This window comes from Balaenoptera musculus, chromosome 3, assembly GCF_009873245.2.
Source record: "Balaenoptera musculus isolate JJ_BM4_2016_0621 chromosome 3, mBalMus1.pri.v3, whole genome shotgun sequence".
Taxonomy (NCBI): Eukaryota; Metazoa; Chordata; class Mammalia; order Artiodactyla; family Balaenopteridae; genus Balaenoptera; species Balaenoptera musculus.
In genome coordinates, this window is record NC_045787.1 from 56,509,519 (window position 1) to 56,530,149 (window position 20,631).

General features: G+C 37.0%; 1 protein-coding gene across 2 annotated transcripts; it reads left to right on the plus strand.

Annotated features, from left to right (window-relative positions):
• Window positions 1–123: 123 nt before the first annotated feature.
• UTP15 (UTP15 small subunit processome component) lies at window positions 124–18,904 on the plus strand. 2 transcript variants are annotated; one of them, XM_036846706.1, is made up of 13 exons: window positions 124–292; window positions 3,288–3,456; window positions 5,072–5,164; window positions 5,284–5,468; window positions 6,603–6,781; window positions 8,033–8,158; window positions 9,734–9,869; window positions 11,803–11,887; window positions 12,727–12,876; window positions 13,868–13,969; window positions 15,489–15,622; window positions 15,794–15,852; window positions 16,323–18,904. In XM_036846706.1, exons 2-13 carry the CDS (start codon window positions 3,367–3,369, stop codon window positions 16,541–16,543), a joined length of 1,560 nt encoding a protein of 519 aa, XP_036702601.1. In that variant the 5' UTR covers window positions 124–292; window positions 3,288–3,366; the 3' UTR covers window positions 16,544–18,904. The 2 variants fall into 2 exon arrangements, with proteins under 2 accessions (XP_036702601.1, XP_036702602.1); XM_036846707.1 differs by lacking the exon at window positions 15,794–15,852 and having other exon boundaries at window positions 136–292; window positions 16,323–16,508.
• Window positions 18,905–20,631: the final 1,727 nt, after the last annotated feature.

Sequence of the window (20,631 nt, forward strand, 5' to 3'; positions counted from 1 at the left end):
AGCGCCAGGCCTCGGTCTCTCCCTCCGGCCACGCCTCCTCCTCCCCATCGTCCCGCCCACCGGGCTCGCCCCTGCGCACCAGGGCTGCGTGCGTCTCGGGAGTCTGCGCCATCACGTCACCTTCGTGCGACGCGTCTCGCCGTTCTGTTCGTGGCGTGTTTCGGCGGCTCCTTCAAGGCTCCGCGTGACCTTCCGCATGTTCTACCGCACAGTCCGGGGCGGGGGCTGGCGGAGTCCAAGAACTTCTCCTTGAGGCCGGGGTGTCTCGGCGGACCCTCCGGACCCATCGGAGGTAGGTGAAGGGGGCTCCCAATGGGGGTGGCCCGGACTCAACATCGGGCCTTCCTTGGTATCTAGCATGCTCCTCTGGGGTTTCCCAGTCTCCGCGGAATAGCTAAACTCAGGATCCCCGCAATTTAGCTTCGACCTAGATTTTCCCTCTCTACAGTCACGTCACGTCCACTCCTACTGTCCACCGTTATTAGTCCCCGGAGTAAGCCACACCCCTTTAGGCCGATCTCCATCTCTGTCTTTGCTTATGAGGTTCCCTCAGTTTGCAGTGCCCAGCCATGTTAAATGGTTAATTCGTTTTAATGTTATACTTAAAGGCCCAGCTGAAATGCACACTTTGAATCTTTCTGGCAGCCGCCAAGTTAGAGTTAAAAATCGCTTCTGAGCGCTCCGTGTTCTGTACGTTACTTGTAGCATACATTTGGTATTCTGCATTGTGATGGAGTAGTACCTGTTTTTCATTTAGTCCCAGTTTCTCAGCCTCTAACCTCTCCCTGATCATTTTCTTCCTATTCATTTTCACATCACTTGCATCCGTGCCTTTGCTTTGTCTGTCTTGCTTCCCCTCCGCTGCCTCTAATGCTGTTCCTCACTTTAATCTGGCAAACCACTGTTCCTGTGCCTCACTTTTTCCTTCTAAAGCTTTAAACGATTTCTTTCAAGGCAGAGTTATGTACTCCTTTGCCTATACAGCTGACCCTTGAACATTGCGGGGGAGGGGGAGGTTTAGGGGCCCCAACCTTCCCCTGAAGGATAACTTACAATGGGCCCTCCATATGCGTGGTTCCTCCTTATCCAGGTTCCTCCACATCCTAGGTTCTGCTTGTGCATTCAAAAAAATGGAAATTCAGTAGTACTGTAGTATTTATTGAAAAAAATCTGCCTCTAAGTGGACCCACGCAGTTCAAACCCGTGTTGTTCAAGGGTCAGCTCTGCGGTAGTAAGGGGCGAAGGCCCACAGGCTAGATCTGGCCCAGTGTCTGTTTTGGGGTATTCAGTGAGCCAAGAATGATTTTTATAGATGAATATTTGCAATCTGTTTGATGATAGGAAACACTAACTTTGAACCAGAGTAAGTGAAATGTTTTCCCCCTCCTCCAAAAAGTCCCATTCCTTTCATTCATAAACAAAATACTGAACTTATTATTTGGGGCGGTTTCCTTAGTAAAAAAATTGGGACGTTTTTCTTTCATGCTATATAAATAACTACATAATATTCTCCATTTTGCCTGTTGGCCTGCAAAGCCTAAAATATTTATTATTTGTCCTTTTACAGAAAAACTTCGTGGACTTGTGCTCTATGGCAGTGTTCATACAATAGATACCACCTGTGATTTTAATTTTGTTTCCCATATAACCCAGCACAATGCTTCCTTTCCTTCCACAAATATTCTTTGAGCACTTGTTTTTAATCTTTCGGATATGAAATGTTCAATTTAATGGGAAAAAGAGGTCATTAAAAATGCAGTGTGATTATGTGCATTGACAGAAATACAGAGTCTTGCAGGATTATAGAAGACAAGCCCCTGACCCAGCTTAGGAGGTGAGAGGTTTCTTGGAGGATGTGATCCTTGAGTTGAACTTTAAATGATAAATAGGAAGTAGGTAGAAAGAGGTCATTCCTGCCATAGAGGACAAATGAAGAACGACATTGAGACAAGAAAGAGCATGGTGTGTTAAGGGAATAACGAGGTGAAGCTGGAAAGGTAAGCAAGGGCAAGATCACAGAGGGCCATGTAAAGGAGCTTGCACCTTCTTTTCTGGGCAGTGTTGGGCTTTGTAGCAAAAGCCAGATTTGCATGGTAGTTAGGTAACTCTGGTGGCTATTTGGAAGGTAGGTAAGGGAGTCAGGGAGACCTTTAGATGAGAAGATGTGAATTAGAGCAGTGGAACTAGGTGGAGTGGACATGATGGAGTTCAGAAAGATTTGGGAGGTAAAATCAGCTCTTGTTAACTATTTGTATGTTAGAAGTGAGAAGGAAGGACAAGTCAAGGCTGATTCCAGATGCCAGTTACCAGCTGAAATGAAGAATATTGGAGTACATGAAGGCACTGACCATGTCTGTTTCACTCACCATTGCACCCCAGTGCCTAAAACAGTGTGTCCTACACATTATAGGTACTTCAGTGAACAGAAAACTTTTTAAATCATCGATTGCCATGTTTCATCAAAGCCTTTAAAATATGTCACACCTATTTATTTTGGTGTTACTGATACGGTGTTTTCAGGCTTTTGGGAAAGATGAGTTGCACCACTGAATCATTCCTCTGATATAATTGACTCTCTGTTGCAACTGAATGGTTCTGGAAAGACATTTCGGCCTAGTTACATGTCAGTTAAAGTTTTAATTTTTATTGTGTCACTTTAATTTAGAATTTAATTTCAGAATTGCTTTATTCTTGTTTCCTTTCTTACTGTTTAAACCTTTTAAAATTAACTTAATTTTAAGCTTCTACATCAGAATATTAGATTTTTATCTTAAGGTTTTAAATTTTAATCTTCTGCATTAGAATATTAGCTTTGTTTTCTTTTCTTCTTGGCAATTTTAGGCTTTCAGGAAGTCAGGTCCCTAGATTATGTTCTTATAGATTAAATGTCGTTTTAAGTTTAATTTCAGGGAACATTTGTATTTGCAGTTTCACCTTAACGTTTTCTGTTGTCAATAAGTGAACATTCTAAACCAGTGTGTTTCTCTCTGCTTTGGCTACTGGATGGCTGAACCAGATTTATTCCCAGGTGTTGTAAGTTGGTCAGTTAGGTGTGGGAACATTTGTGTATAGCCTCTGCCTATAGCTGAGTAGATAGTACACTATGGTAGCCCTATCTGTGTTCTTCCTGCTTCCTATAGATTGTCCCTTCTGTATTAAAATTAAGTGGTTTCTGATCACTAATCTATAAGCTACCACACAGCTTTTTGAAAAGATGCAGAGTGAAAATCATAACTATATACAGGTTTATGAATAATAATGTGTTTATAAAATGTTTTCTTTTTCAGACGTGAGGCAGAGTCGCTTTATTTCTAACACCAATTTCAAACTATTTACCCTTGGATAACAGTGCAATTATATGAAAGTATGGCTGGGTATAAGCCTGTAGCGATCCAGGCATATCCTGTACTTGGTGAAAAAATCACCCAAGATACACTGTACTGGAACAACTATAAGGTAAGTATAGACAAAATTAAGGGAGGGAGGTGTTTTACATTTATGCCAATTTCTTCAGCATATGTTATACTTTGGATATGCTAATAGAGAACTAATAACTAAAAATAATCTATCAGCAGCTTATAGTTTGGGTGGAAAATTTGATATCTGATATTTTTTTCTTGGAGTTATATAAAAATCCATATTCCTTAATCAGTTTAATCATACAAGTATCTAGCACAGAATGGATGATTAATTAATGCCAAATGAATTAAATTTTAGAATTTGAATCTCATGAAAGAAGGGTTTTTTTTTTCATTTTTCTTAATCTAAGGAAGAAGAGATGCAAAATTAATTCTTCTAGAATATATGTAAAGGCTAACAAATGATTTTTTTAAAAAAGCTGAACAACTAAACAGAAAAATGGAAAAAGATTGGGATTGGGAAGGTTATAGAAAAAGAAGTTTAAGTGGCCAATAAATATATTAAAAGAGCTTCAGCTTCACTCATAATTGAAGAAGTGCAAATTAAAACAATAATTGGATTTTGGATAATAATTTATTGGATAATAAAATTATTGGATAATAATTTGGATACTTTTTCATCTTCTATTGGCACAAATGAAAAATTTTGATCATCGTTGCTACTTGAGGGAGGGAAATTGGTGCAGACTTTATGGAGGGCAATTCTGGCATTATCTATTATAAAAATACCTTTTGGTCTTGTAAGTTCCACAGCTTGGAACTTACTCAATGAATATACTCTCCAGAATTTGTGTATAAAGATGTTCATTGAAGTGTTATTTGTAATATTAGAAATCTCAGGGACTTCCCTGGTGGTGCAGTGGTTAAGAATCCGCCTGCCTGCCAATGCAGGGGACACAGGTTTGAGCCCTGGTCCGGGAAGATGCCACATGCCGCGGAGCAACTAAGCCCGTGCGCTACAACTACTGAGGCTATGGTCTAGAGCCCGTGAGCCACAACTACTGAAGCCCACACGCCTAGAGCCCATGCTCCGCAACAAGAGAGGCCACCGCAATGAGAAGCCCATGCACCGCAACGAAGAGTAGCCCCGCTCGCCGCAACTAGAGAAAGCCCGCACGCAGCAATGGAGACCCAACGCAGCCAAAAATAAATAAATAAATAAATTTATATAAAAAAAGAAATCTCAGAAAAACCTGTTTGTTAGTAGTGAACTGGTAAATTAAATTATGATGAATCTTATAATGGATGATAAAGCTGTTGCTCTTATGCAAAGTTACTAGCTAAGGTGTTAATAAGTGAAAAAAAGGCAAGGTGCGGAACAACCTGTGTGGTATGATCTTTGTGCCAGTTAAAAAATACATGGTTAAATATATGCTGGTTTAAGCATAACTTTTTCCCGGTAATAATCACAGAAAACTCCACAGCTAAAGAGAAAAAGTGGGGTGTGGCTTTTCAACCATATATTTATTTACTTTAATGGCCACAGAGATTGTCTAGGTGATGGGATTTGGATCTTTTTTGCTTTCTTCATACTTCTCTATTAAATACAACCTAGTTACTAAGAACAAAAAGAAATTGTCAATAAGAAATTATATGCTTAAATATGTCTTACCAGTTGTAACTTTGTTAATACGCTATTATTTTTCATTAAGACCCCTGTTCAGATCAAGGAGTTTGGTGCAGTGTCAAAAGTAGACTTTTCTCCACAGCCTCCGTATAATTATGCTGTCACAGCTTCTTCAAGGGTAAATATAATTTTTGTTTTCCTTTTATGTAGTTTATATTTACTACTGGTCTTGAGCCATCTAGTAAAATACTGTTTTGTTTTGTTTTTTTTAATACTGTGTTTTTTATCTTCTTGTAGATTCACATTTATGGCCGATACTCCCAAGAACCTATAAAAACCTTTTCACGATTTAAAGACACAGCATACTGTGCTACTTTTCGGCAGGATGGTAGACTGCTTGTGGCTGGCAGTGAAGATGGTGGCATTCAGCTTTTTGATATAAGTGGGAGGGCTCCCCTCAGGCAGTTTGAAGGCCATACTAAGTAAGAGACAGTTGTTTTGTTTTAATTTATTTTTTATTGAGCTATAATTAACATACGTTATATTAGTTTCAGGTGTACAACATAATGATTCACTCTTCGTATATATTGTGAAATGATCACCACAATAAATTGAGTTAACATCTGTCACCATACAGTTACAGATAGTTGGTTTTTATGTGTTTGTGTTTTGTATTATTGTAAGCTCTACTGGTTTTACAGGCTTTGAAAAAAACAGAGTTCTGTGAAGATTATGTACCATCATGGACTTTATTTTCTGGTTGTTCTAAGACAGTGCTTAACTTGGTTCAGTCCTATGGTCCAGTTTGATGGGGCTCATGAATTTCCTAGAATTGTATGTGACATTTTAGGAAATGTGTGGTTATCTATGGAGATGTCCTGTAGCTTTCGTTAACTTCTCAGTGAGTTCTGTGACCCCATTGAGGTTGTAAACTGCTGATCTAAAGGCAACCTCACAACTATTAATGAGAACTCTAAAGGCTTGGACTATATTAGAGGTTGTTATTTTGAAATCAAGTTGGAAGGCGGATTTTTTCTACTTGGATTTGGTGTTTTGCCCCTTTATAAATTAAATGGCCAAGGACAGTTTAATATCTTTCAAGATTACCAATGTCGTCGCTGAAATTTGCTCTTGATTTTAAATCTCAAAAGTGTTTTTTATATTATCAGGATAGTCTTAGTCCATCAGTGAAACATTTTAAATATAACAAGTTCACTTAATACGATCCTACTTAGTGGCAAGTGTCCTTAGAATTTTTTAAGAACTACCCATTTTGAAATTTTTCAAATTAAAGTACCTTTGTGCCAACATTTAGAACATTTACTTTCTGTTGAGGTGCTAAGTAGAAATGTTAACTTATTAGAAAATATAATTTTAAGGCTACTGTTTAATATTCTTATTAACTTCATAGTACTAGGGGTATATAAATTTTAAATTGGCTTGGGGACAAATACCTGTTTGAAAGATTTTCTTATTCTCTCATGATTTCTCCCTACAATTACTCACTGAAACTGAGCTGCTTTTTTTGTTATTTTGGGAAGAGGGGTGTTTGATGTCAGAAGCTGCCAGAAATAATTTTTCCTTGCTTTTTAATATACTGATCCTTGATCTTTCAGAGCAGTTCATACAGTAGATTTTACAGCTGACAAATATCATGTGGTCTCTGGGGCTGATGATTATACAGTTAAATTATGGGATATTCCAAACTCCAAAGAAATTCTGACATTCAAAGAACATTCTGATTATGTGAGGTGTGGATGTGCTAGCAAACTGAACCCAGATCTCTTTGTAACAGGTTGGTGAAATCTTTTTCTTCCCTCCTGAAGTTGGTAATTTTATTGATATACTTTAATATTGCTTTGGGACTCTTTTGAGATAGAGGAGTTTTGTTTTTTGTTTTTTAAACATCTTTATTGGAGTATAATTGCTTTATAATGGTGTGTTAGTTTCTGCTGTATAACAAAGTGAATCAGCTGTACATATTCATATATTCCCATTTCTCCTCCCTCTTGCATCTCCCTGCCACCCTCCCTATCCCACCCCTCTAGGTGGTCACAAAGCACCGATCTGATCTCCCTATGCTATGCAGCTGCTTCCCACTAGCTATCTATTTTACATTTGGTAGTGTATATATGTCCATGCCACTCTCTCACTTCGTCCCAGCTTACCCCGGGATAGAGGAGTTTTAAAAAGTTGTATAAAAGAATATGTCTCTGTTTATCCAATTGTCTTATTTTCTTTTTCTTTTGGGGATTTTTTTTTTTTTTATGAAATAAGCTTTTTTATTTTAAGTTTATGACTCAGACTTAAGGCAAGGTATTTTTTTGTTTTGTTTTTTGTTTTTTGGCTGCGTTGGGTCTTCGTTGCTGTGGGCCGGCTTTCTCTAGTTGCGGCGAGCGGGGGCTACTCTTCGTTGCGGTGCGCGGGCTTCTCACTGCGGTGGCCTCTCGTTGCAGAGCACAGGCACTAGGCATGCGGGCTTCAGTAGTTGTGGCACACAGGCTCAGTAGCGGCTTGCGGGCTCTAGAGTGCAGGCTCAGTAGTTGTGGTGCATGGGCTTAGTTGCTCCACGGCATGTGGGATCTTCCTGGACCAGAGATTGAACCCGTGTCCCCTGCATTGGCAGGCGGATTCTTAACCACTGCACCACCAGGGAAGTCCCTGGGGATTGTTCTTATCATCCTCCAGATGTGTTTGGAAACATCTGTACTCTGGTTTTCACAGGTTCTCCAGCAGCCAAGAAACAGAGATAGTGCAGTTCAGTCTTAATGGGTGCCTGTGCAAAGATTCCCAGGCGACTCAGTAGTGACAGTAGTCTGAAGATAGGAATCATTTAAGTTTCTGTGTAGGTTAGTGCTTCAGAAACAGTCAGTGGTACCAGAGGGTTTGGAAGTACTGTGTCTTCATGAGTATACATATGTCTTTTTAAAATTTCATCTATGCTTCTTCTCCCATTAAAGTTTATGTTTGATTATGCACACACACACGTATAATTTTTGTTATTTTGAGTAGTGAAACTCACATAGTACAAAAATTGACATTTTAGGGTCATATGATCACACTGTGAAGATGTTTGATGCACGAACAAACCAGAGTGTTATCTCTGTTGAGCATGGGCAGCCAGTGGAGAGTGTCCTGCTTTTTCCCTCTGGAGGTCTTCTGGTATCAGCAGGTATTTCTTTTAAAAATTGCTTTCACCAATATTGTTCGTCTTGAGTCAGATATTTCTTTATTAGTTACTCTTTATAATTTATCAGTGTGCACTTGAAATGCGTGTCTCAGTTTTTGCTCAGACAGTTGATAAGTGGGACAGGCAAGCAATTTTCATTTATTGAGTAGCTAATATGAGCCAGGCACTGTGCTATTATAAATGTATTATCTCCAGTCCCCTAGGTGAGCCTACAAGATAGTTTTCCCTCATTTTGCAAAAGAAAATAAAAGTTTTAAGTAATTTGTCCAAGACAAAGTGGTAAGTGGCAGATCTGAAATCTCAGAACTTGAGAGCCTTCATTGTGTACTTAATCTAAAAATCCAGGTCGTACTCCTGCTGTTGTTCCTACGTGCGGCAGCTTTTGAAAACACAGGTCATTTGAGATCTAGAATCAGGCTTATCTCTTTTTATGTGACTCTTGATTGAAATGGCCTTACCCAGCAAATAGCTAATGGTGCTGGAGGAGAAGATAATGTGGAGTCAAAGGGGCCTTGATACATTTTTTATCAAGTTGGAACTGAGGTGCATTTAAAAAATTATAATGGAAGAAGTAAATTGTCTTTTTTCATTTGTTAAGTCAAAATTAATGTGTTGACATTAGAAGAATACGTAGGTAGTGTGTAGCTTTGTTTTGTTTTGTTTTTTGCTTAATTCTAAAATCCAAATAGAGGTTATCCTGTTTTATACTCTTTTCCCCAGTACCTATTTGATTTCAAAGTAAGTTGATAATATTGTCAGAGTTACCTATTTTTCTTGCTGTTATTTTGAGAAATGGAAGTACATACAAGTTGAACAGGGAGAGTGGATGCCTGTATGCTAATCTCCGTCGTGTCAGTAGCTAATTGTGTGGCCTTGGGCAATCCTTTAACCAATATAGACCTTGAAAATGAGAGGTTGGGCTAGATCAGTGGTTTCAAACTGTGATCTCTGTCATGTGGGGAGACAGGGACTGTAAATTGGGTTCCAGCCCCTTTTACATAGTCAGGATAAGTAAGAACTTCGTCCCCTCCCAACCCCAGCCCCCCAGCCTCTTTTTCCATTTTACCTACTAGACTTTTGCTTAATATTTCATTGAAAGAAAAGATGCCATAATAAAAAAATTCTTTTTAAACCCCTGGATTAAATTGGCTTTAAAGATGATTCCAATTCTTAGAGTAAAAGTTATAGAGTTTTTCAGTTTTGTTGGGATTCACAGAATTTTTAGGAAATGAAATCTATGTTATTCTTTTCCATGGTTATACAGAATTCCTTTTGAAGAATGATTTTAATTTTGTTAAAATAAAATCTTTCTTGATTATACTTCTTATTTTGCCAGGTAGTTCTGTGTACTTTACAAATATGAAATTATTTAATCATCATAACAGATTTTTGTGAGGTAGGAACTGTTACCAGCCACGTACCCGGTAAATAGTAGACCCAGCACTGAACCCAGGCAGTCTGGCTCTGGAATCCCTCCACTCCGTGCTGTGGAGTGTCCAGTGAAGAGTGCTTTTCAGATCTTTTCATAATCAAACTAATGATTATTTCTTTTTATAGGAGGTCGTTATGTTAAAGTCTGGGACATGCTAAAAGGAGGACAGTTGCTAGTGTCTTTGAAAAATCATCATAAAACTGTGACGTGCTTATGTCTGAGCAGCTCTGGACAGAGGTTACTTTCTGGCTCACTGGATAGGTTAGCATTTTAATTTTCTTTCTGGATCATTCTTTTTTTTTTTTTTTTTTTTTAATTGATTAATTAATTAATTAATTTTTGGCTGTGTTGGGTCTTCGTTTCTGTGCGAAGGCTTTCTCTAGTTGTGGCGAGCGGTGGCCACTCTTCATCGCGGTGCGCGGGCCTCTCACTATCGCGGCCTCTCTCGTTGCGGAGCACAGGCTCCAGACTCGCAGGCTCAGTAGTTGTGGCTCACGGGCCTAGTTGCTCCGCGGCATGTGGGATCTTCCCAGACCAGGGCTTGAACCCGTGTCCCCTGCATTAGCAGGCAGATTCTCAACCACTGCGCCACCAGGGAAGCCCTGGATCATTCTTAATGTACACATGTTTACTGCTTGAGGAAATGAGTTATTTCTGCAGTATTTGTGATAGAATAAATATTCTACCAAATGATTTCCATGAAAAAAAATCTATTGAGTTGAAAATAGTTTTGACATTTCATTTACATATAGCAAACTTATTTTCTCCCTTGAGGTAATTTACTGAACCATGTGAACGTTAATCTTTTAAAATAATTTCTATTCTGTAGTTTTCTTTTAAAATCATTGTATGTTTGTATATTTTGAAATATTTATAATGAGTATGTGTATATATATTCTAGCTTGTATTCTTTAAAATTTAAAACTTCATGTAAAAATTTCTATACATTAATGTATAGAAATACACATTTCTAAATATTACTATTTTCAGTAGGTATTAGTGTTTCATTAATTAATGTTCTAGAACAGTGCTGTACAATAGAAATATAATGTGAGCTACATATGTAATTTTAAGTGTTTTACCAGTCATGTTTAAAAGCTAAAAGGTACTAGGTAAAATTAATAATATATTTTATTTACTCTAAAATATTATTTCAATATGTATTCAATGTAAAAATTATTAATGATAGACTAGAAGCAAGTTCAGCATCGAATACATGCCCTTAATACAGTAGTAATACTTTACAGTTAAAGTGAAATATACTTGTGTTTAACAGAAAAATATTTTATACTGCCTCAGTTTTAAAATTTAAATTTAAGTTGATTAAAATTAAGTAAAATAAAAAATTCCCTTCCTTTTCACTGACCACCTTTTAAGTGCTCATTAGCCATATGTGGCTAGAATGATGGCCCAGTTCTAGAATTTACTTATATTTATCTGTTGTTGGTCATTTTATTTCCATATTTCCCTTTTTCACTGATACGGAAAACCTTGGTTTTTCAGCATGTTTATTAAAAAGTATACATATTTTAAAAGCTAGAAAATATTTCTAATAGAGAGGAACTTACTATGTAAATATATAGCAAATTCTCTGCAATGGTGTTACTAGGCAATTTGGGACTTGATTTTTAGATGTGTCCCTCATAAAGCTAGGTGTAAGTTGGCTCTATTCATAGTAGTTCTCAACCCAGAGTGTTTTTTGTCCTGCAGGGGGCTATTTGGCACTATCTGCGGACATTTTTGGTTGTTGTCACAACTTGGGGGTGGAGTGCTGTTGGTATGCAGTGAGTAGAGGCCAAGGATTCTGCTAAACATCTTGCGGTGCACAGAACAGCCACCATTACAAAGAATTACCCTGCCCGAAATGTCGATAATGCTGAATGAAGTTGAGAAACCCTGCTCTTTCCGATGAACATTCATGATGCTTTTTCTTTACTTTCAAGTTTCATTTTCAGGAGACAGTGGTCTGTCCTTCTGGTGGCTGGTTGAAGTCTTTATGCAAACATAACAATAAACAGTTCATTTTTAAAAGAGATCCAGTGATGAATTAGTTTGTAACTAATATTATTAATCATTGTTTTTCTTCATTGTTGTATAAGTTTTAATATTCATATATTGAGTTTCAAAAAATAGAAATTTTACCTTTTATGCTCATTTCCAAGATGATTTGTGACAAAGCTTTCTTTTTCATTAGGAAGGTGAAAGTATATAGCACAACTTCCTACAAAGTAGTCCACAGTTTTGATTATGCAGCTTCAATTTTGAGTCTTGCACTTGCAGTAAGTACTTTGAGCTCTTTTTAAAGCTTTCACTAACCTTGCCTGTTAAATGAAACTAAAATGGAATATTAGGGTTTATCTTTGTATTTGAATAAGTATTATTTTCTTCTCACCACATTAGATAATTGCTAGAACATGTAACTTGTCTCAGTAACTAGGCATGAATTCAGATTTAGGTCCCACTCACTGCATAGCTTGAAACCAACTACAGTATTGTAGGCATTGTTAACACTAGGACAGGACCTGGACAGCAGATAAATCTCTCTTCAGTACATTTACCCCAAGGGTTAAATACTCCAGAAAGTCAAGTTGGCTCTCTGAGCAAAAAAAAAAAAAAGGAGAATAGGGGTAACACAATGAAATGTCTCCTTTTCTTTGTTAACTGCTCCTTCTGGAATGTTCATTGTCAAGTTTCATGAGCCATTGAGGAGGAATAGATTTGAATACATTATATAGAAATTGGGAGGGGAAAAGTTATTACAAAATATTTTTTTGACAAGATTGTGGAAAGTCATGCTACCACATTATTCTTTTTCTAGGAAGAGGATGTGGGGAAAAAAATTATTTTGAAAGTTTCTTAAGATGCCATTAACTGTGTATTATTATACAAACTGCCAGTGATAATTTCCAAGTATAATTAAAAGTTCTGTCAATATAATAGTATCTTGGAGGAAAAAAATGATTTTATTCTAACTTTTTGTTAGAGTATCTATATCTGAATGGAACTCTTGTTGAAAGTATGGATAGGTGGCAAACACATTATAAATGGTATTTTGAAGAAAAAGTAAGATGAATTATGAGTTAGGAATATACTAACTTATTTTTCTAATTGCTGTTAGCATGAAGATGAGACAATAGTTGTAGGAATGACCAATGGAATACTGAGTGTTAAACATCGGAAATCTGAAGCAAAGAAGGATTCTCTTCCCAGGAGAAGAAGGCCTGCATATCGAACTTTTATTAAAGGAAAAAATTATATGAAACAACAGGTATTTATATATTTTGTGTAATTTTTTTTAAAGGTGAAATTTGTTAGAGTATCCAACTTCATCCCTGCACATTACTGAAAAGTGTAGTTCACATGGCATTTAGCTTCATTTTGCTTTTCTCTACCTCAGATTTATCTCCACATTGCTAGATTGGGGACATTAAATTAATAAGTAATGGGAAATAAGAACTGTACTTCTTAATGCCCTGAATCATAACAATGCTATGGTGCTCAGAACAGTGTCTTTCACACACTGTCTGATTTGATCTTGTAAACAACCCTGAAAAAGAGTAGAGCCAATAATATCTCCATTTGGCATCTGAAGATGGAGATATAAGGAAGTTGTGTTGATCCAGAATTTCTTTACTGGAACTAGATGGCAGTTTCTCTGATTCTTGTTTTCTCTTTCTGCTGAATCACTGCTTGCTATTTAAAGAGAATTGCAGTGAGTAATGTTTGCCCAGAACAGAGGTATTGTGTATGTATCGTAAGTTAAGATCATAGGACACTAAGAACACAGTGATGTGGCAGATTATTCCATTTTCATTTAATCGACAATATGAGCTTATGACCTTTTTTTTTTTTTTTAATTTATTTTTAGCTGTGTTGGGTCTTCGTTTCTGTGCGAGGGCTTTCTCTAGTTGCGGCGAGCAGGGGCCACTCTTCATCGCGGTGCGCGGGCCTCTCACTATCGCGGCCTCTCTTGTTGTGGAGCGCAGTATCCAGATGCGCAGGCTCAGTAATTGTGGCTCACGGGCCCAGTTGCTCCGCGGCATGTGGGATCTTCCCAGACCAGGGCTCGAACCCGTGTCCCCTGCATTGGCAGGCAGATTCTCAACCACTGTGCCACCAGGGAAGCCCTGACCATTGTTTTTGATACAGTTCAAGGACACCACAGAACTATGAAAAAATACCACTATGAAGAAGTTTATTTTGAATGAAGCTCTAAATGGATATTTGATTTTTCTCTGTAAATTTACTTTTCAATGCAGGATGACATTTTGATCAACAGGCCATCAAAGAAACACCTAGAATTGTATGACAGGGATCTGAAAAACTTCCGGATCTCTAAGGCACTTGACAGAGTCCTTGAGGTGAGTGAGGAATGTGTGTGTGTGTGTGTGTGTGTATTTTTTTTTTTTAATTTTAATTTTAATTTATTTATACTCTTTCTGCTTCAAAAAAGTGGATGTAATTTGTGACACACACATATAAATAGGTTGCTAAAATCATATTGAATATGAATACCCATACTATAGAAAGATGCAGAAACTTAGGCTATGAATATATACTAGAGTTGAACATAAATGTATATTCCAATTTCCTAGAAGCAAGGTAAAAAGGATAATGGATTGAATTTCATAATTGTTATTATCAGATAAAGGAAACATATGTATCTATATTTTAGAAAAAATACACAAAGTTTTTTTTCACACTATAGTACAGAGAAATTTATCATGAGTTGTTTTTAGTTGGAACACTAAGAAAAATATAGGAATCATGCGATAGTCTTTATGTCATTAGAAGATGCAGAAATATTCTCAAGCATAGGATTATGTATTAACCCTCTGTAAAAGCCAAAGACATAATAATAAATGCCCACAACTTCTATAGTGTCATTTCAGCAAATAGGTAACCAAATACAATTCAAGTAAGAATTCACTTAAAATAGGATAGAGCTAAAAACCAATTTAGAGCAATGATGGTTAACTTGGTCCATAGATTTCTTCTCTCAAATACCAGTTTTGTCAACTGAGTTTTAATAAGGGCTGGATGGTAATCAATTTTATTTTATTTTATTTATTTATTTTAACATCTTTATTGGAGTATAATTGCTTTACAATGGTGTGTTAGTTTCTGCTTTATAACAAAGTGAATCAGCTATACATATACATATATCCCCATATCTCCTCCCTCTTGCGTCTCCCTCCCACCCTCCCTGTCCCACCCCTCTAGGTGGTCACAAAGCACTGAGCTGATCTCCCTGTGCTATGCGGTTGCTTCCCACTAGCTATCTATTTTACATTTGGTAATGTATATATGTCCATGCCACTCTCTCACTTTGTCCCAGCTTACCCTTCCCCCTACCTGTGTCCTCAAGTCCATTCTCTATGTCTGCATCTTTATTCCTGTCCTGCCCCTAGGTTCTTCAGAACCATTTTTTTTAAGATTCCGTATATAGGTGTTAGCATATGGTATTTGTTTTTCTCTTTCTGACTTTCTTCACTCTGTATGACAGACTCTGGGTCCATCCACCTCACTACAGATTGTGTGTGTAATTTTTATTAAGACTTTTTTTTAGAGCAGTTCTAGGTTCACAGCACAGTTGAGGGGAAGGTACAGAGAGTTCCCATATACTACCTGCCCCACACATGCATAGCCTCCCCCCTTATCAACATCCCCACCAGAGTGGTGCATTTGTTAAAATTGATGTATCTACAAGGAGCTTATTTTGAAAAGAATCATTTTGTTTCTTGCCTTGTCCATTACCATGACTCAAAACTGGGAAGAGAAAAACCTGTTTAAATTTGGTAATTGTTAGTGAGTTCCAAGACTATGATTTTTTTCTTGTACTGTCTTGTCTGCTCATGTTGACTCTGAAAAATTTTCTAGCCCAGTTGTGCAATAAAGACGCCTGAGATTACAGTTTCCATCATAAAGGAGCTAAATCGAAGAGGAGTCCTTGCAAATGCCCTTGCAGGTCGAGATGAAAAGGAAATCAGTCGTGTTCTTAATTTTTTGATAAGGTATGTTTTATGTCTATGAAGTGCATGTATTTTGCATCTGAAATTTTATCTCCAAATTTACTTTTAGTTTGAGCTTTGTAAAGAACTGACAGAACAGTTTAGTAAATCTATTTTAAGGATTTTTTTTTTTAAAGTTTGCAGGTTTCAGTAAACAGAATTTTTGCTTTGTAGGAATCTGTCCCAGCCAAGATTTGCCCCTGTTTTGATTAATGCTGCCGAAATAATTATTGGTAAGTAGTTGTTAAAACCTGAAAAATTGTAGCATACTTGCAGAAGTAGAGATGTCAAATAATGAAATCAAATAGATTGATATACCTTGTCTTTATCATGGAGAAAACAAACAATAGTAGTAAATCAGTGCATTTTAAAGTGGGAGTAAAATGTTTACAATGGATTGGCTTTCAGTTGCTGGCACCAGGGTTATTATAATTTAAAAAGTTTTTTCCTTAAATACCTCCAATGACCATGACTAATTTTTAATGGGAAAATGAAAGTAAGTCAGAACCTCAACACTGTACTTTCTTTAATTATTTCTTTTTGAAATACGTTTTTCAGATGGATTGTTTACTTTATGTAAAATAAGTACAGATTTTTCAATGTCTTTTATATTTAATATTTTTGTACTTTTTCTAAATATTGCTGTTCATGTATTGTTTAGAAAGATGTTTCTAGTAAATGTGTTTCCTCTCTCTCTTTCTAGATATATATCTACCTGTGATTGGTCAGTCACCTGTAGTTGATAAAAAGTTTTTGTTACTTCAAGGACTTGTAGAAAAAGAGATTGATTACCAAAGAGAACTACTAGAAACCTTGGGGATGATGGATATGCTTTTTGCTACCATGACAAGGAAAGAAAGCACTTCTTTGTTGCAGCATAATACATCTGATGGATTTCTAGAGAACAAGAAGATTGAATCATAGTGTGCGCTTAACAGGACACATAAGAACTCCTAACTTGGAATAGATTTGATGCTGTTAACTACTGGGAAGAGATCTCTTTGATACATTTAAAAAAACTATTTACAGAAGCAATTTTATGGAAGAGACTGGAATAACTATGCTTGGAAAATAAGAACCTGTTTTTAAACATGGTTTTCCATGTGCTATTTTAAATTATCTCATGGCATCTTCAGCTGGAAGATCTTCTCAGTTGTTTTGGTCATAGTGTATATCCATCTTGGACAAGTTGACATTAATTTTAATACAGCAGAGTTCTGTTTCAGCAACTATTTCAACCGTCTCCAAGCATTCAGAACTCTGGAGACAGTTTCAACTAGGAATCCTGCCAAAGGAACAGGGCTTTATTTTTCCCTTCTATCCTGGAAAAACAACAACAACAAAACAAATGGCAACAACAAATAAATTCTTTCTTCACTCTAATCGGTGCACTTGGGATTCCCAAGCCCCAGCTGAGTTTGCCTCCCTCTCCTTGATGTCATCACTTACCCCAGGTCACATGTTCCACCTAGCTGGTGATTGGACTGTATCTGTTCCAAGTGTGGCAAATTAGTGGCCAACTCTGAATAATTGACTCTAGTTTGACCTGTATTCAAAGAGTGTGATGAGGCAGATTTGAATACTAAAAACTGTGCTCACCAGCCCATGTTTCTTTTTCTTTCTGTAATCTTGACTGTGCTTCTCAGGACAAGGTCTGCAGGTAGGCCTTACAGACCATGTTTTTCCTCTTTCCCGAATATGCAGCCTTTCTACCAGCTTTTCAACTTGCTTCAGGTCAGCGGAATGATAACATTTGCCATGTCTCTTGTGATTAGTAGCCTTTCAGCGTTTTTTATACATATTGATATATTTGGAGCTTATCTTGTAGCTACCTACCTCTGAAAACCATTTGATCTGTGTTTAGGTTTTTTTTTTTTCCCTCTATTCTTAACATCATTTTGTGTTTCAGAACCCCAAACCAGAGTAGCTTGTTTTGGAAAATACTTGTGTTTTTTAAAAAAAGTTCAATGTAAATCACATTTTTTTATAAAGAAATTCATATTTTCTTCTTGGCTTTCTGAGATGTATCAATTCCTGATGGATAGTCACTGGCTACTGATTCCTAGCACACCGATTTTACACTTGCTACCTTTTCCACCTTCCCCCAGTTCCTTAAGTAGTTAATTATCTGTAAGGAAATGTCTTAGGCCAGAAGAATTCTTAGTTAAAGGAAGATTTTGTAATTGCAGTCTCCTCTTAAAATTTCAGTTCTGTGAATTCAGATATATTTTTTTAAAGCAGAAAAAAATATTCCTATGTTCTGATAAGGACATGTGCTCAAACAGAGGGTCTGGTTTCCCCTTCATGAATTGATTTAAGCAATCATGAAGCCCAGTGGCTTATAAGAAACCAGGAGTTTGCTTCCCTGAGTAATTATGAGATTAGTCAAGGTTAGAAACTGTCTCCATGTTAAGAAGGGTTAATTTATTTAAATAAATTTAAAGCTTTTAAAAAAATTTAACTTCATAAATATGCTGATATTGGTTACTATCAATAGTAAGAATGAAAGGTTGAAATTCTACCAAAAAACTAGCTGCCATCAACTGTCACATGTGACAAGGGTTTTCCCATACATTATTTTATTTGATTCTCACCACAACCATCCAAGGTTGGTATTCTCATTTATCGTTGAATTTACTACAGTAGTTAATTCACCCTTGAATTCCCCCAAGCTTGAGTTCCTCATGCCAGCACCCTGAACTGGCCTGCCTGCTGGGGCCCAAACCACTCATTCCCTTTAACAAAACTTCACAGAGTGCTGCCGTTTTTAGATGAGATAGGTAACGATTGCAAATTTTCAAAAAGGTTAGGGAACAATTCCCATAGCCATCAACACTTCAGTGTTAAGTTCAGGAATAGTTTTTTATAGTCATTGGGACAAACTGTAGTATTTGCTATTTGAAGTAGTATTGGAACATAATTGGCATATTACAGTATGTAACACTGGCCTTCATTTCCAACTTAAAATGCCTAACATTTTTAGACTTGTACATTTTAGTTGAAATGTATTTTAAGATCTTACAAAGCCTGCAGAAATACTGAAATATGTCAGAGAACTTAGTCACTGTACATTTAATTTATTATATTTATAAGAGTTAAGTACTTGGGAAGGTTTTGCTTGTTGGGTCAAGCATTTGAAGTGCTATTGACAAAATATCTTAAAAGTATAAATGCTATTAAACTGTTCAAAGGACTTTGGGTTGTAAATGGGATTGTTTAAAGAAATTTAGTCTGTTCAACTTAAATCAGCTATCAAACATTAATTAAAAGCCCCATTTAAAATGATTATTAAAATATAGTAGTTTATTGAATGGAATGACAGACTGTATGCTGGTGGGGATAATCCCTCTATAGAGAGGGGGAAACTGATGATTAGAGTAGAGAGAGGGGGCCAATTGCTGGAGCAGTGTCCTTGGAAGGGGGCGTGGGGCTGAGTGCCCAAATGGAATGGTTGGCTTACACAGCAAATGAATAGTTTGGGCATAGTTCAAGAGGGAAGGCAGAAGATACGGCACAGATGTAATTAGGTGTGTAGCTGTGGTGCTGGGGGTTTGTGGAAGTTCTTTACTAAGTTCCTTTATGGGAAAAAACAACCAACTGGAACAGGTTGGAGAAGGAGGAGTTCAGAGGTTAGAAAGTTTGAGGAGAGAACAGAAAATAAGTACTTCTAGGGAGGTCAAGGGCTCATACTCTGGAGCCCTCTGCCTGGGTTTGAATCTTGGCGCAGCCACTCGCTAGCTGTGGGCCTTTGGTCAAGTTATTTTACCATTTTGTATTTCATTTTCTTCATCTGTTAATCAGACAAACAAAATCACAAAAGGTGCTTGTCAGAATTGAGTTAATACCTGTAAAAGTAACCTAGAATATTTCTGTTCACTATTATTGTTGGGGGAATGGATGGACTAGGAAAGGAAGTAGCGTTACCAGCAGCACTAAGGCCCACATGAGGTTAGTGCCATGGGCTTAAAGCGGACTGTAGTTCACCATTAGTCCACGAGGTGGCAGTACTGCTTCAAAAACCATGAGAAACCCGCTTTTTCCACAGCCCTTTCTCTGAATCAGTTTGGTGTTGCTAAGTCATAAGGTGAGTTCTCTCACAAAACAACCAAGATATCTGGTTATTTTAATGTTGACACAGTGGGTTCAAAAGTCATTGATAATTATTATTAGATGCTAGCCAGAAATACGGAAATAAAATCTAACCAACGACCATTTTGAATTAAAGATTAAACTTTTCAACATTGTAGAATAATGGAAAGAACATGAGCTGTGTGTTCCTGGGTAAGTCCCAGCTGCCCTGGGCCTCAGCTTCCATATCTGTTAAATGGGGCTAATATCACTTCCCTTGCAGGATTGTTGTGAGGATAAATGCAATGATATACGAAAGTGTCTTACCTGCTTTACTGTGTTTTTCACATGTTTGTGATGATGGAAAATCTACTTGCCCTGCACTATTTGGGAACTTTTTCTTAGCTTCTCTGATTATTAACATCGTTTGGATCATTTAAGGGTTGAGTTGAAGTTTTCTATTATACTAGTATAAAGGATGTTTTTAAAATAAATTAATTGTATACACTATTAAATAAGGGGTGTAACTGATTTGAGAGAGACTGCTTACAAGCATTTTGAAAGTAAATGGTATGATTTGCATTAGGTACAAATAAGACAGTAACCCCTTATTCATGAAAACAAGATGTGAGTTCCCATTGGATCATTAGTGTTATAGTAGAAATTTTAAGCAGAATTATGTGTTTAAACACATATATTAATGCAGACTTTCCTTTATTCAAATTAACTATATTAGCTGTGACTGTGTGATGGCTGTATCAACCAAAAGGTTGAAAATGTGAACTGTGTTAATTTAATGAGGGTTGGTAATTTTTCTATAAACATTACTATAAAACACTGAACTCATAAGATTTTTAAAATTTTTTTATTTTTATTTATTTATTTATTTTTGGTTGCATTGGGTCTTCGTTGCTGCGTGCAGACTTTCTCTAGTTGTGTCGAGC

Coding starts and splice junctions, on each gene's coding strand:
- UTP15 (XM_036846706.1), top strand. CDS start 3,367: ATGGCTGGGTATAAGCCTGTAGCGATCCAGGCATATCCTGTACTTGGT. Junction 3,457..5,071: donor TGTACTGGAACAACTATAAG/GTAAGTATAGAC, acceptor TTTTTCATTAAG/ACCCCTGTTCAGATCAAGGA. Junction 9,870..11,802: donor CTTTCTGGCTCACTGGATAG/GTTAGCATTTTA, acceptor CTTTTTCATTAG/GAAGGTGAAAGTATATAGCA.